Genomic DNA, 15,786 nt, shown 5'->3' with positions numbered 1-15,786 from the left:
CCTGAGTCAGTCACCCTCTACCAAAAAGTCACCTGGGACATCACCATGCCTAAGCAAAATGTTCTGGCTATCGGCATTGACCTCGGAACCACCTTCTCCTGTGTGGCCGTCTGCCAGCATGACAAAGTAGAGATCATTGCCAACGACCAAGGAAAGCGGACCACACCCAGCTACGTTGCATTCACTAACACAGAACACTTGATTGGGGACCCAGCCAAGAGCCAGGCCTCTCTGAACCCCCAGAACACGGTGTTCGATGCCAAGCGGCTGATTGGCCGGAAGTACGAGGATGCCGCCGTGCAGGAGGACATGAAACATTGGCCATTTACCGTGGTGAGCCACGAAGAGAAGCTAAAGGTCCAAGTCTCCCACAGAGGGAAGCCACGGACCTTCTACCCTGAGGAGATCTCTGCCATGGTCTTGGCCAAGATGAAGCAGACAGCCGAGGCCTACCTGGGCTACCCCATCTCCCAAGCCATTGTTACAGTGCCTGCCTACTTCAACGATGCCCAGCGGCAGGCCACCATTGATGCCGGAGTCATTGCAGGCCTCCAGATCCTAAAACTCTTGAATGAGCCCACAGCTGCTGCCATCGCCTATGGCCTGGATGCAAGGAACCAAGGGGCAGGCAGCCGAAACATCCTCATTTTTGACCTGGGTGGGGGCACCTTTGATGTTTCCATCCTTTCCGCAGAGGATGGCATCTTTGAAGTCAAGGCCACGGCAGGAGACACTCACTTGGGTGGGGAGGATTTTGACAAGAGGCTGGTGGCTCACCTTGTGGAGGAGTTCAAGAAGAAGCACAGGAGAGACCTCCATCAGGACAAGAAGGCTCTGCAGAGACTGAAAACTGCTGCTGAGCACGCCAAATGCACCTTGAGTTCCTGCACCAGTGCCAGCATCTCTGTTGATTCTCTCTTTCAAGGGATTGATTTCCACATGACCATCACTAGGGCACGCTTTGAGGACCTGTGCTCTGACCTCTTCCGAGTCACCCTGAAGCCTCTAGAAAGGGCCTTGAAAGATGCCAAGATGAGCAAAGGTGACATCAAGGACATTGTGTTGGTCGGGGGCTCCACCCGCATTCCCAAGATCCAGAAGCTGCTGAGAGAGTTCTTCAATGGCAAGGAGTTGAATAAAGGCATCAATCCTGATGAAGCTGTGGCCTACGGTGCAGCCATCCAGGCCGCCATCTTAACAGGCAACCGGACAACCAAGATGCAGAATATGTTTCTTCTGGACGTCACCCCTTTGTCTCTGGGGATCAATACACAAGGAGGTGTCATGGCAACCATCATTAAACGCAACTCACCTGTCCCTACAAAAGAGGTCATGGAGTTCACCACGACGGAGGATGACCAAGACACCATCTTGTTTATGGTATATGAAGGAGAGAGAGCCTTGACTAAGCACAACCACCTCTTGGGCATGTTCACCCTGAAAGGCATCCCCCCCGCCCCCTGTGGGGTCCCGGTCATCCTGGTCACATTCTCCATTGATGAGAACAACATCCTGACCGTCTCAGCCAAGGATGTGGAGACAGGGAACACCAGCCATCTGATGATTGCAGACACTCGAGGCCGCTTGGGCAAGGAAGAGATAGAAACAATTGTGCAGAGGGCTGAAGAGTTCAGGGTGAATGACGTTTGCCAGCAGGAGAAGATAGAAGCCATGAACTCCTTGGAGTCCTGCACTCTGGAGCTCAAGAGGGTCGCAGAAGAGCGACTCTTGGACATGGCGGCAAAGAGGAGGATGCTGGAAATGTGTGATGGGGCTACCTCCTGGCTGGAGGGGAACCCCTCGGCAGCGAAGGAGGAATGCGAGCAGCGGCAGAAGGACCTGGAGGAGGTGTGGGACTCCATCTACACCAGTCTCAGCCAAGGCGAGCCAGCGGAAGAGCGGGCAGAAGGAGACCCAGAGGCCACCAAGCCGAAGGAAGAAATGGAATGAATTGGCTGAGTGCCAGAGTACATTGTTCCACCGAAAGGGCGCATTAAAAGTATGGGTGAAAAAGGAGACCGTCTCTGGTTACAATGATTGTTTTTAGGTCCTGGAAAGTCCCCAGATCAGCTTAGAAGCAAATCTTCTGTTTGAAGTTAAAGGCGATGCTAAAGCAAGAGAAGAGGCATTAGGGGTGGCCCAACCAAATCCCCTGAGCGGCTGCGCAGCTGGCAGAAGTCCTCTGCCTGCGGCCTGCGCGGGGGGCACGGGCAGGTCCAGGGGCAGCCTAAAAGATTGTTTTCCCCCCTTGCAACCTCTTGAGCCAACTGCAGATCCAAAGTGCAAGACCCCAAGTGCCAGCAGCTTAGCTAACTCTCCCCACTTGCCTGGCTCTGGACACAGTCCAGAAGGTCAGGGAGAAGTTGATGGCCTGGAGGTGGTTTCCTCCAGTCTGTCTGGCCCTTGGATGACCCTCCCACCCAGGACAGCCTTTAGAGCGGAAGGACAAAGCCTATCTGGACTTTCAAAAGAATTATCTTATCTTAGCTCAGCTTAGTCTTATTTTATCTAGGTGTTTTTGAACGAAGAGTGTTCAGTTCCCATTCCCCAGCTGGGGGGTGGGTTCTCTATCCTGTTTAAGGGCATCGGTTTGTTTTACTGGCTCTGAAACCCAACGACTTCACGTCCTGCTCAAAGGGGATCTGACCAGTGGAAGAGGGACCGTGGGATCATCATGGACCAGAGCTCAGTCCAGCACAGAAGAAAGCAAACTCCGTGCCTGGCATTGTTTGGAAGAGAACGGAAAAGGCCCAGGAGACCCTTACAGGGATTCCCACAGAGAGGCAGAACAGCTTTGCCATCCTAAAACCCAAGAAACAGCATGAGAACATATTGCCAACAACCTTAAATTTAAATTGATCAGTAACAGGCCTTTAAGTAAGACATTAAAAAAAACCCACAAAAACAGATCCATGCCACCATGTGGAGCCTCCTCTTGTATGATAAATATTTCTGTTTACTTTTCCTTAGCTAGACCCACAGCTCGGCAAAGACTGCCTCCAGAAACTATGGAGAGTCATTGCTTTTCAAACTCAGCAAATGTTAGCTTCTGCTGCAGCAGAGACAAGGTAATTAAAAGTGGGGATATGATACCCTGGATCTGTTTTTAAAGCCAGCAAGGACTTGCTTCTTTCATGCCTTTATCACTCAGCCTCAGTTCCTCATCTGTAAAATGGGGACAAAAAAAATTCTGCAACAGGGAAAATCTGTCTATCCTTTCCCTTTTGTTTCGTTACCATTTCCTGATTTCAGAATGAGACAGCTTTGGGCCAGGAACCGTCCTCCTTCCCTCCCAGAAATAAATAAAGTCACACACACACACACACATACACCCCAATGAAGAAACACAACCAGACCCCCAGCCCAAGGGCAATCTGCACTTACCTGGGAGGCCCAGAGTCACAGTGCTGACTGCTTCCCAAAACGTGAGTGGGAGGCAGGGGGTCAAGGCACTGTCCCAGAGAGATGCTCTGCATCTTCGGCCCCCTCACCGAAAAGGCCCTCCCCCCATCCTCTTCAGGCAGGAACAGGTGGGCTTTGCAGCAGAATCTCCACTGGGAAGCAGGAGGAAAGGGCTGCCGTCTGCTGGGGGCACTGAGCCCCCCAGCAGGTCCCAGGGGCCCATTGTGACATGCCCAGTGATGGGGGAGGCATGTCTGTCCTCTGGGAGAAAGGTCAGTGGGGGACGCAGGGCCCAAGAAGAGCTGCCCCCTGGGATTGCCAATTTTCCATCTTTGGCAGAAGGCCAGGGGCTGCATGGGCAAAGACCCATCTATGGGAGCTGACCTCAGCCATGCGGACACTCCCAGCCCCAACAACTGGCCGCAGACTCCCTCAACGCCGAGACCAGCCGTGGCCAGGACTCACCCCAAAGGTCCAGCCGTGGGGATCGACCTGGGCACCACAAATTCCTGTGTGGCGGTCTGCCAGAGGGGGAGGGTAGAGGTCCTGGCCAACAACCACAACAGCCGCGCCACCCCCAGCTGCGTGGCTTTCACTGCCCGGGAGCGCCTGGTGGGAGAACCGGCGGAGCTCCAAGCCAGCCTCAACCCAGAAAACACCATCTGTGACGTGAAGCGGCTGATTGGCCGCAGGTACAATGACCCCATGGTGCAGTCAGACCTGAAGAACTGGCCGTACCGTGTGGTGGAGGCTGCCAACGGCAAAGCCAAAGTCCAGGTGTCCCACGGAGGGGTGGAGAAGGCGTTCTACCCCGAGGAGATCTCCGCCATGGTGCTCTACAAGCTGAAGCAGGTGGCTGAGGCTTCCTTAGGCCGCCCGGTCACCCAGGCCGTCGTCACGGTCCCGGCTTACTTCAACGACGCCCAGCGCCAGGCCACCATTGACGCAGCGGCAATTGCAGGGCTTGACGTCCTGAGCTTAGTCAGCGAACCCACTGCAGCCGCCGTGGCTTATGGGCTCAAGGAGAACCGCCAATGCAAGGGGAGGAGAAACATCCTCATCTTTGATCTGGGCGGGGGCACCTTTGATGTCTCCATCCTCACGGCCCAGGATGGCATCTTTGAAGTTGCGGCTACAGCGGGGGATTCCCACTTGGGGGGAGAGGATTTTGACCAAAGGCTGGCCAACCACCTCGCCCAAGAGTTCAAGAACAAGCATCAGGAGGACCCCACCGAGAGCAGGAAGGCAATGCAGAGGCTGAGGGTGGCCTGCAGGAAGGCCAAGCAGACCCTGAGTTCCAACACGGCAGCCACAGTCTCCGCTGACTCACTCTACAAGGGCATTGACTTCCACGCCACCATCACCCGGGCCTGCTTTGAGGATCTGTGCTGCGACCTCTTTCACGCCACCATGCTCCAGGTGGAACAGGTGCTGGAGGAAGCGGGGATCAAGAAGAGCCAGGTGCACGAGATTGGGCTTGTGGGGGGCTCCACCCACATCCCCATGGTCCAGAGGCTTCTGTCAACTTTCTTTGATGGACAGAAGCTGTGCAGAACCATCAGCCCCCAGGAGGTGGTGGCCCACGGGGCAGCCATCCACGCTGCCGTCCTGACAGGCCACCGATACCAGAACCTGCAGAACCTTCTCCTGCTAGACGTGACGCCAGTCTCCCTGGGGCTGGAGACCGTGGGTGGTGTGATGGACGTGCTGGTCAAGCGTAACTCCCCCATCCCCACGAGGGAGAGCAGGAATTTCTCCACCACCGACGACAACCAGAGCAGCCTCTTCTTGCAGATCTACGAAGGGGAGCGGATGTTGACGAAGCACAACCGCCTGCTCGGCACCATCGCTCTGAGTGGCCTCCAGCCGGCGCCACGATGTGTCCCAATTATTGTGGTCACCTTTCAGATCGACCACAACAACATACTCACCGTTTCAGCCTTGGAAAGGAGCACAGACAACAAAAAGCAGCTCACCATCGTCGACACCCGGGGCCGGCTGGATCGAGAGGAGATGGAGAGGATCCTGCAGGAGGAGGAGGAATACCGAGCACAGGAGAAGCTGGAGGAGGAGAAGCTGGAGGCCTTCAACGCCTTGGAGACCAGCACGCTCCAGCTCAAGAGGGCGGCAGCGGAGAAGTCCCTGGACGACCGGGCCAAGCGGCGGGTGCTCGAAATGTGCGAGGAGACGGCCGTGTGGATGGAGGACAACCGCTTCGCTCCAAAGAAAGCCTACGAGGAACGGAAGAAGGAGCTGGAAGAGGTCTGCTGCACCATCATCACGCACTTTAGCGCGGACAGGGAGAAGCCTTGAGAAGCCAGGGAGGAGCAGCCAAACAAATCCTAGCTCCAAACTTCTTGAGGAGACTGCTGGGCGCCTTAAAAGAACAAAAAAGTGGCTGCTGATTTGCTCCTTCTTCTCACAGACAGTTCTGGCAGACCGAAAGGAACGGTCCACAGCAGGAAAGTGGCTTGTCTGGGTGCCTCCTGCGCCAAGGGCCGGCCAGCTGGTCCTCCTGCCAGATGAGCTAAGCTAATGGGGGGGGGGAGGCAGCCCAGGCAGCCCCCTTTCCTGTCCCCAACAACCCGCCACTTCCCACGGGTCCCCTCGTCGGCTGAACAGGCTCCCTCGCAAAGATGCCATGATGGCAGAGGACCTGGCAAGGCCAGCAAGGTGGTCCCTGCAGAGGGATTGCACCAGGCCTGGGGTGGGCAGCCACAGCCAGGGTAGAGGGCAGCTCCAGAGTGTGATGCATCAGGAATCTGCGCAAGGCTGGCATCTCCCTGATGGTTTCTCAGAATCCCCAAATTATCGTGCCTGCTATTTCTCCCAGCAGTAATCGGTTTTAATCGCAGTGCAGTCATTTGATTTCCCTGTACCACAATTTGGCTTTAATTAATAGCCACTTATGGGAAGGGAAAGGGAGGTGGTGGGGTGTGGGGGAGGCTCTTTCTTCCAGCCTTCAAGAAAATGAGTCACGCCTGCTGGAAGCTTCTCCCAGGGTGAATAAAGCAGGGGTGATTTTCCTGGAGGAGGCAGAGGGATCAGAGTGGGAGGGAGTCAGAATGGAGCACGCCCCCCACTTCAGAGGTTTTGCTTGCCAGATGCAGTTCCTGGCCCCCAAGGTAGCTGGCAGGTCTTCTTAAGCAACCCTACTATGTTGCTTTCTTTGGGCAAGCAAGTCTCCAGCCCTCCGGATCGTGTCCTTTAAAAGCGGGAGGCCCTTTGGATCTGGAAGTCAGGCTGGAGGGCTGCCTGGGACTGAAACCGGCCCGCGGGCCCCCTTCGTAAGGCAGCCTCGGACCCCGAGGTCCGAATGTGGTTTGTCAGGTCGGTGGGGCACAGCATCTCCTTCCCGCCCTTCCTGGTCTTGTTGCAGGCGCTGCTGCTCGCTGGGGAAGGCTACGGGGACCCCCCGCCCCACTTTCTGGACGTTCTGCTGCAGAGCAATATTATCTTCTGAGGGTCTTGGCGCAAACCAGGCCGTAGAAAGCCCTTTTAAAGGGAACCACTGAAGCTGACCCCGAACCGAGGAAAGACCGGCAGACCACCGGGGCCACCTCGTTGGGCGTCCTGGGAAAAAGCAGGGCTGTTGATGCTCGCCGCAAGTTCACCCCGCTCAGTTCCGCGGAAGTCAGACCACCAGGCTGGGCGCCCCCGGCCCTTGAAATAGCCGGACCTTGCGCGGCTCCTCCGCCAGAACTCCGGAGCGGGTCACCTGGAAACCTCGCGAAAAGCTTGGGAAGTCCCGGGCGACCAAGGCGGCTCCCCAAAGGCCGGGCCCACTCCTGGGGAGGGGCAGGGCGGCCCCCTCGGGCGCCTTCCCCGGACGAGCAGCTCCTTCGGGCAAACCCGAGGCTGCGGGCCCGCTGAACTCTGCAAGGCGGCCGCGCTCTTCTTTCTTACCTGCGAACTGTTAGAGGGCGGCCCCCGCGAGGCCAGAGAGGGGGCGGCGACGGCCAAGCCTGGTTGAGGGTGCTGGGCTTCCTCCGGGGCAGATGGAGGGCAACGCGAGAGCGCAGCCTTCGGGGAGACTTCGCGTGGTGGAGAACCAAACTGGATCGCCCATGCCGAAGCAGGGACTTTTTACTGGTGGGACAAGCCGGAAAACTGGTAACTTAGAAGCGCCATAACGCCCCTACCCCACCCCCCGACATACAGACACAGACACCCAGTTGCGGCTCTGTTTGTTAAGGTCAGCAAGAAGGAAACTTTCGGGGCAGCGCGCGAGGAAGTCCCATCCTTGCCAGCCATTGGCTAGCTGTGCTCTGCATCCCCGAAGGTAGGTGGGAGGGAGGGGAAGGCGGAAGGAACCCCAAGGAGCTGGGGCCAGGGACGGTTCCCCTTGTTGACTTGGACCGACCAGGGTTGGGCCTTAAGCCCCCCTCCACCACCCACCATTAATAGCCGCCGGCCTCTCCTTTTGTTAAAGCCGGAAGACCTTCACGCACCCCTCCAAAGCGAGGCGGGGCCAGCAGGGCAAGTGTCCTCCGCTGAAATCGCCTCCCGGCTCAGGCTTTGCGTGAGGACGGACGGCGGCCAGTCTTGGGGCGCCTCAGAGTCGAGGCTGGGGACAGCCAGGGCAGCCGCGTGGCTCTCCTTACGGATGCAGGGGACTCCTGGCGTTCAGCTCAGCTGAAGCCAAGGGATTGGAAGAGGAGAGGGACGGGGGCGGGGACATGCCAGCAGGTGGGACTCAAGACTGCCTATCTTGGAAACATCAGCCAGGGAGTTCCTGGCTGTCAAAGGGACAAGATAAGGCACCCCGCAAAGAGTTGGAACTAGTTAGAAACGGGTTTAAATGCCACCACCCGGGAAGCTGGAGGTCCTTTTATGTAGGCATCTTGCCCCCTGCGATGCCTGCGGCGGCTGGATGAGGCAGGACAAAGGTCTGCGGGTGGCAGAGACAAGACTTGAACCAGAGACTCCAGAGACACAGATCAGCCTCTCCGTTCTCCAGCCTGAGCAAGGTCCTTGAGGCGCCAAGCAAGGAAGCCTTCCTTCAAAGGCGTCCATCCAGAATTACGCTCAGAATGTAACAGGAACATTGCCTTAAGGCAACCGGAGCCATGCCAGTGAGAAGCGGCCAAGCGGCTGGGGGGCGTCACGCACAGTGTCCTGGTTCCTTGTCCAGGAAGGAGTTAATTATTCGTGCAAAATTACGGCCAGGCTTGGCGTCACACCGAGAGATCAATACCTTCCTCACCTGACCTCCCGGGCATTCTGCATCTCTCGGGACCCTGGAGGACAACCGGCTTCTCTGTCCCTCTGGCCTTGGGTTGGGCGTCCGGCCTCGTCCCCCCTCCTCAGTTCTGTGCTTCTGTGGGCCCCTCCCCATGGGATTCAGGGCTGAAAATGACCGTGGTCCAAGGGCCTCTAAGCCCAGCCACCGGCCCTGGGAGAAATAGGGGGCGTGAGGAGGGCACGGGGCGGGGGCGGGATTGGCCAGAGAGCTTCCAGCCCTTGTTGTCTCTCCTTTCCCCTCCAGCCTTTCTCACTGCCGGGTTCACACGCTGTACGAGCCAAGTTGTGGCTTGCTCGGTGTTGGCATAGCATGCTGTCTGGAGTTAGCTGTGTTGCACCCGTCCTTAATGTTTCAGAATCAAGGTGGAAGTGAAGCCGCTCCGGCTGCAGAGCAGGACCCAGAACACCAACTTCCTGTCACCAAGTCAGCTGTGGCTACGCTGGAGGAGAGGGTGGACTGCCTCTCCCTACAAAAGGCAGCAGCTGCCCTGCCTCCCAGTCTAGGGTTGGCCAGCCGCGTTCCCACTGCACTCTCAGAGCCAGAAACCCTCCACCCCGAATTGGAGGCATCTGGTAAAGAACCTGGAGGTTTTGTGTCTGGAGGCTCCAGAAGCATTTTGTTGTTGTTTATTTGTTTAGTCGCTTCCGACTCTTCGTGACTTCATGGACCAGCCCACGCCAGAGCTTCCTGTCGGTCGTCAACACCCCCAGCTCCCCCAGGGATGAGTCCATCACCTCTAGAATATCATCCATCCATCTTGCCCTTGGTTGGCCCCTCTTCCTTTTGCCTTCCACTCTCCCTAGCATCAGCATCTTCTACAGGGTGTCCTGTCTTCTCATTATGTGGCCAAAGTATTTCAGTTTTGCCTTTAATATCATTCCCTCAAGTGAGCAGTCTGGCTTTATTTCCTGGAGGATGGACTGGTTTGATCTTCTTGCAGTCCAAGGCACTCTCAGAATTTTCCTCCAACACCACAGCTCAAAAGCATCGATCTTCCTTCGCTCAGCCTTCCTTATGGTCCAGCTCTCGCAGCCATATGTTACTACAGGGAACACCATTGCTTTAACTATGTGGGCCTTTGTTGTCAGTGTGATGTCTCTGCTCTTAACTATTTTATCGAGATTTGTCATTGCTCTTCTCCCAAGGATTAAGCGTCTTCTGATTTCCTGACTGCAGTCAGCATCTGCAGTAATCTTTGCACCTAGGAATACAAAGTCTTTCACTGCTTCCTCATTTTCTCCCTCTATTTGCCAGTTATCAATCAAGCTGGTTGCCATAATCTTGGTTTTTTTGAGGTTTAGCTGCAAACCAGCTTTTGCACTTTCTTCTTTCACCTTCATCATAAGGCTCCTCAGTTCCTCTTCACTTTCAGCCATCAAAGTGGTATCATCTGCATATCTGAGATTGTTAATGTTTCTTCCAGAGATTTTAACTCCAGCCTTGGATTCCTCAAGGCCAGCTTGTCGCATGATGTGTTCTGAATACAAGTTGAATAGGTAGGGTGAGAGGATACAGCCCTGCCGTACTCCTTTCCCAATCTTAAACCAGTCCGTTGTTCCATGGTCTGTTCTTACTGTTGCTACTTGGTCGTTATACAGATTCTTCAGGAGGCAGACAAGATGACTTGGTATCCCCATACCACTAAGAACTTGCCACAATTTGTTATGGTCCACACAGTCAAAGGCTTTAGAATAGTCAATAAAACAGAAATAGATGTTTTTCTGAAACTCCCTGGCTTTTTCCATTATCCAGCGGATATTGGCAATTTGGTCTCTAGTTCCTCTGCCTTTTCTAAACCCAGCTTGTACATCTGGCAATTCTCGCTCCATGAACTGCTGAAGTCTACCTTGCAGGATCTTGAGCATTACCTTACTGGCATGTGAAATGAGTGCCACTGTTCGATAGTTTGAACATTCTTTAGTGTTTCCCTTTTTTGGTATGGGGATATAAGTTGATTTTTTCCAATCTGATGGCCTTTCTTGTGTTTTCCAAATTTGCTGGCATATAGCATGTATTACCTTGACAGCATCATCTTGCAAGATTTTGAACAGTTCAGCTGGGATGCCGTCGTCTCCTGCTGCCTTGTTATTAGCAATGCTACTTAAGGCCCACTCAACCTCACTCTTCAGGATGTCTGGCTCTAGCTCACTGACCACACCGTCAAAGCTATCCCCGATATTGTTATCCTTCCTATACAGGTCTTCTGTATATTCTTGCCACCTTTTCTTGATCTCTTCTTCTTCTGTTAGGTCCTTGCCATCTTTGTTTTTGATCATACCCATTTTTGCCTGGAATTTACCTCCAATGTTTCTAATTTTCTGGAAGAGGTCCTATTTTCTTCTTCCACTTCCGCGCATTGCTTGTTTAAAAATAATTCCTGATCTCTTCTGGCTAACCTCTGGAATTTTGCATTTAATTGGGCATATCTCCCCCTATCACTGTTGCCTTTTGCTTTCCTTCTTTCTTGGGCTACTTCTAGTGTCTCAGCAGACAGCCATTTTGCCTTCTTGGTTTTCTCTTTCTTTGGGATGTATTTTGTTGCCGCCTCCTGAACAATGCTGCCAACTTCTGTCCAGAGTTCTTCCGGGACCCTATCTACTAAGTCCAGTCCCTTAAATCTATTCTTCACCTCCACTGCATATTCCTTAGGAATATTAAGACAACAGAATAGGAAGGACAAGAGACCTCTTCCAGAAAATTAGAAACATTGGAGGTAAATTCCAGGCCAAAATGGGTATGATCAAAAACAAAGATGGCAAGGACCTAACAGAAGAAGAAGAGATCAAGAAAAGGTGGCAAGAATATACGGAAGATCTGTATAGGAAGGATAACAATATCGGGGATAGCTTTGACGGTGTGGTCAGTGAGCTAGAGCCAGACATCCTGAAGAGTGAGGTTGAGTGGGCCTTAAGAAGCATTGCTAATAACAAGGCAGCAGGAGACGACGGCATCCCAGCGGAACTGTTCAAAATCTTGCAAGATGATGCTGTCAAGGTAATGCATGCTATATGCCAGCAAATTTGGAAAACACAAGAATGGCCATCAGATTGGAAAAAATCAACTTATATCCCCATACCAAAAAAGGGAAACACTAAAGAATGTTCAAACTATCGAACAGTGGCACTCATTTCGCATGCCAGTAAGGTAATGCTCAAGATCCTGCAAGGTAGACTTCAGCAGTTCATGGAGCGAGAATTGCCAGATGTACAAGCTGAGTTTAGAAAAGGCAGAGGAACTAGAGACCAAATTGCCAATATCCGCTGGATAATGGAAAAAGCCAGGGAGTTTCAGAAAAACATCTATTTCTGTTTTATTGACTATTCTAAAGCCTTTGACTGTGTGGACCATAACAAATTGTGGCAAGTTCTTAGCGGTATGGGGATACCAAGTCATCTTGTCTGCCTCCTGAAGAATCTGTATAACGACCAAGTAGCAACAGTAAGAACAGACCACGGAACAACTGACTGGTTTAGGATTGGGAAAGGAGTACGGCAGGTCTGTATACTCTCACCCTACCTATTCAACTTGTATTCAGAACACATCATGCGACAAGCTGGGCTTGAGGAATCCAAGGCTGGAGTTAAAATCTCTGGAAGAAACATTAACAATCTCAGATATGCAGATGATACCACTTTGATGGCTGAAAGTGAAGAGGAACTGAGGAGCCTTATGATGAAGGTGAAAGAAGAAAGTGCAAAAGCTGGTTTGCAGCTAAACCTCAAAAAAACCAAGATTATGGCAACCAGCTTGATTGATAACTGGCAAATAGAGGGAGAAAATGTAGAAGCAGTGAAAGACTTTGTATTTCTAGGTGCAAAGATTACTGCAGATGCTGACTGCAGTCAGGAAATCAGAAGACGCTTAATCCTTGGGAGAAGAGCAATGACAAATCTCGATAAAATAGTTAAGAGCAGAGACATCACACTGACAACAAAGGTCCGCATAGTTAAAGCAATGGTGTTCCCCGTAGTAACATATGGCTGCGAGAGCTGGACCATAAGGAAGGCTGAGCGAAGGAAGATCGATGCTTTTGAACTGTGAAAATTCTGAGAGTGCCTTGGACTGCAAGAAGATCAAACCAGTCCATCCTCCAGGAAATAAAGCCAGACTGCTCACTTGAGGGAATGATATTAAAGGCAAAACTGAAATACTTTGGCCACATAATGAGAAGACAGGACACCCTGGAGAAGATGCTGATGCTAGGGAGAGTGGAAGGCAAAAGGAAGAGGGGCCGACCAAGGGCAAGATGGATGGATGATATTCTAGAGGTGACGGACTCGTCCCTGGGGGAGCTGGGGGTGTTGACGACCGACAGGAAGCTCTGGCGTGGGCTGGTCCATGAAGTCACGAAGAGTCGGAAGCGACTAAACGAATAAACAACAACAACATATCTAGCTGATCTGTGGGTCTTCCCTAATCTCTTTAGTCTGATCCTAAATTGTGCAAGAAGAAGTTCGTGATCTGAACTACAGTCAGCTCCAGGCCTTGTTTTTACCGACTGTACAGATGTCCGCCACCTTTGGCTGCAAAGGATGTAATCAATCTGATTTCGGTGTTGTCCATCTGGTGAAGTCCAGACGGCTTTACCGTCTCTTAGGTTGTTGGAAGAGAGTGTTTGTTATGCAGAGTGAATTGTCTTGGCAAAATTCTATCAGCCTATGTCCTGCTTCATTTTGTTCTCCCAGGCCATACTTACCTGTAATTCGAGGTGTCATTTGACTGCCCACCTTAGCATTCCAGTCTCCTGTGATGAAAATAACATCTTTTTTAGGCGTGTTGTCCAGTAGGTGCTGCAGATCCTCATAGAACTGCTCTACTTCAGCTTCTTCAGCATTTGTGGTTGGGGCGTATATTTGGATCACTGTGATGTTAGATGGCTTGCCCTGAATTCGAATTGAGATCATTCTGTCGTTTTTTGGGTTGTATCCAAGCTCCAGAAGCATTTACCTGAGGCAAAATGCAGGGAAGAGTCGCTCGCCCCCTGGTGGACCAATCCGGGACTGCGCCCACCCTTCGCGGGGTCAGTCCGGTCTCCGGAGGAGGGTTCGGGGGGCGAAACGTCTGCCCTGCACCTGTCCACAGTGCAGCCCCGAGAGTAAAGAAGGCTCGTTGGCAACCGCTGCAGAACGAAAAGTCTACCTGCGGGACCTCTCGATGCCGGGGGGACTCCAGGGGCGCTCCCCGCTCGAGGGGGCTGCCCGGTGCCAGGATCGGCCAGCGAGCTCATAATCGTCCCTTCCCGAAGACGCAGCGGGCTTAGGGAGGAAAGAACGGCACTGGGTCTCTGCCCCGCCCCTGGCGCTTGCAATCTGCGTTTCAAATACAGGTGGAACAAAGGGAAGGGAGAGGCAGCCCTACAGCTGGCTGAGGGTGATGGGAGTTGTCGTACAGGGCGCCCGGCCGGGAAGGCTGCGAGTTGCGGGGTTGCCTCGCCGGGATCGGAAACCGGCTGGCGGCGGCGGGGTGACGACTGGGGTTCCCTGCTTTCCCCCCGCCCACCCTGGACGGCCAACAGAGGGGCCGGTGCGCTCTGCAGCCAGAAATCCGGTTCTCCCCATCGCGCCGTGCGGGGACTCTTTCCAAAACGGCGCCACGCGAGCCCAGCGCAAAGCCGCGTCAAAGACTTCGGCTCCCAGAGTGCAAGAGGGCGTGGAAAAAAGAGGGGGCGGGTCCTCGAGGCTGCCGGGAAGTGTAGTGCTGGCAGGAACTCGCTCTCCCAGCAGCCGGGCGGGCGAAGGTCAGCGCGCCGGGAGGGTTAGGGACGCCGTTTGGGGATCGACCTCGCGGGTAAGTCCGGGCCGGCGCCCACCCGGTGCCGCTCTGCGCCCAGAGCGCGGTGCCGCCGCCGCCCTTCCAAAGTAGGCAGCGCCGGTCCAGGCCGGTCCGCCGGCGTCGCCTCGGGTGGGCGGCGCCCGTTTGCCTCGGCGCGGCTGGGCCCCCGTCCCCGGGGTGGAGGGCGGCGGAGAGCTGGCGCGGGGAGGCCGCGCTGGTCCGTGCCCGCTGCGGAAGCTTGCCGGTGGCGATCGCTCCGGCCCGGACCTGCCCGCGAGGTGGTGAAGCGGGGACCCGGCACTGAGGCCCTGCGCTTGCGTTGCAGCTGCTCCGGCGCGGCCTCCGATGCTCTCCTCCCGCCTGCTGGCGCTTCGCCCTGGCCTCCGCCGCCGCCCGCCCCTCTCGGCCGGCCGCGCGGCGCTGAGCGGCCCGGCCATGGAGAAGCCCGTGGAGTCGGGCATCCGGGCCAAGCTGCAGGCGGCCCTCGAGCCGGTCCACCTGGAGGTCATCAACGACAGCCACCTGCACGCCGTGCCGCGCGGCTCGGAGACCCACTTCCGGGTGGTGGTGGCCAGCCGCCGCTTCGAGGGCCTCTCGCTCATCCATCGGCACCGCCTGGTGAACGACCTCCTGCAGGAGGAGCTGGCCGGCCCTGTCCACTCCCTCTCCATCCAGGCCAAGACCCCGCAGCAGTGGGAGAAGAGCCCCAAAGGGGTCCCGGGCCCCACTTGCCTGGGGGGGTCCAAGCACGACCCCCACATGGCAGGCAAGGTGGGGAAGACGGGGCCCCCGTAAGCTGTGCCGGAGGGCCCCGCCTGAGCCCCGCCAGGGCCCTCTCGGCGGGTGGCTGCAGCTCCGCGTGCCTCGCCTTACACCCAAAGTCAGTGCCACGTCCGGTTCTCCTTGCCAGAGCAGCCTCAGCTCCGCTGGCCTGCTGCCACCGCTGGCTCCCCCCCCCCCCCCGGGAGGAAAGAGGCTTGCTTGGTGTCTGCTGAAGTGTATTAAAGGCTTTGGGCCTGGCTCCTGATTAACAGCCTTGTCTGCTCAGTTGCGGGGTGGTGGTGGCTACGGGGGGGGGGGGGCTCTGTTCTTCCCCAAAGAGGCTCCTACCCCTCGAGGAGGAAGAAGGGGGCGGTGTTTCTCTTTCTCCCCTTGTCAAAAGGATTCCCAGAAGGGAACCTTTGTGGAAACTGCGGCAGGGTCAAACAGCCCATGTTTCCTGCACTCCTCGTGTGCTTCAGGGCCCTCAAAATAGTGAAGTGACCTCTGGCGAGGACTGCAGCTAAACCCAGGGGTGACTCCAGGAGGCGGCTTTAGCAGGTGGGGGGGCAGGGGTCTTAAAAATGAAAAGAATAATGGGAATTAAA

General features: G+C 55.0%; 3 protein-coding genes across 3 annotated transcripts; all 3 read left to right on the top strand.

Moving 5' to 3' along the window:
* The first annotated feature begins 45 nt into the window (after window positions 1-45).
* Window positions 46-1,950, top strand: LOC134506805 (putative heat shock 70 kDa protein 7). The gene has a single exon (XM_063317160.1). The coding sequence runs from the start codon at window positions 46-48 to the stop codon at window positions 1,948-1,950; it is 1,905 nt and encodes a 634-aa protein (XP_063173230.1).
* A 1,806-nt stretch (window positions 1,951-3,756) lies between these two features.
* LOC134506804 (heat shock 70 kDa protein 1B-like) lies at window positions 3,757-5,772 on the top strand. Its single transcript, XM_063317159.1, has one exon. The coding sequence runs from the start codon at window positions 3,757-3,759 to the stop codon at window positions 5,713-5,715; it is 1,959 nt and encodes a 652-aa protein (XP_063173229.1). The 3' UTR covers window positions 5,716-5,772.
* An 8,539-nt stretch (window positions 5,773-14,311) lies between these two features.
* On the top strand, window positions 14,312-15,450 carry BOLA1 (bolA family member 1). The gene is made up of 2 exons (XM_063316937.1): window positions 14,312-14,434; window positions 14,745-15,450. The coding sequence occupies exon 2, from the start codon at window positions 14,765-14,767 to the stop codon at window positions 15,212-15,214; it is 450 nt and encodes a 149-aa protein (XP_063173007.1). The 5' UTR covers window positions 14,312-14,434; window positions 14,745-14,764; the 3' UTR covers window positions 15,215-15,450.
* Window positions 15,451-15,786: the final 336 nt, after the last annotated feature.

Source organism: Candoia aspera, chromosome 17, assembly GCF_035149785.1.
Source record: "Candoia aspera isolate rCanAsp1 chromosome 17, rCanAsp1.hap2, whole genome shotgun sequence".
NCBI classification, from domain to species: Eukaryota; Metazoa; Chordata; class Lepidosauria; order Squamata; family Boidae; genus Candoia; species Candoia aspera.
The sequence above is the reverse complement of the archived record's forward strand: the minus strand, read 5'-3'. Positions and strand labels throughout refer to the sequence as shown.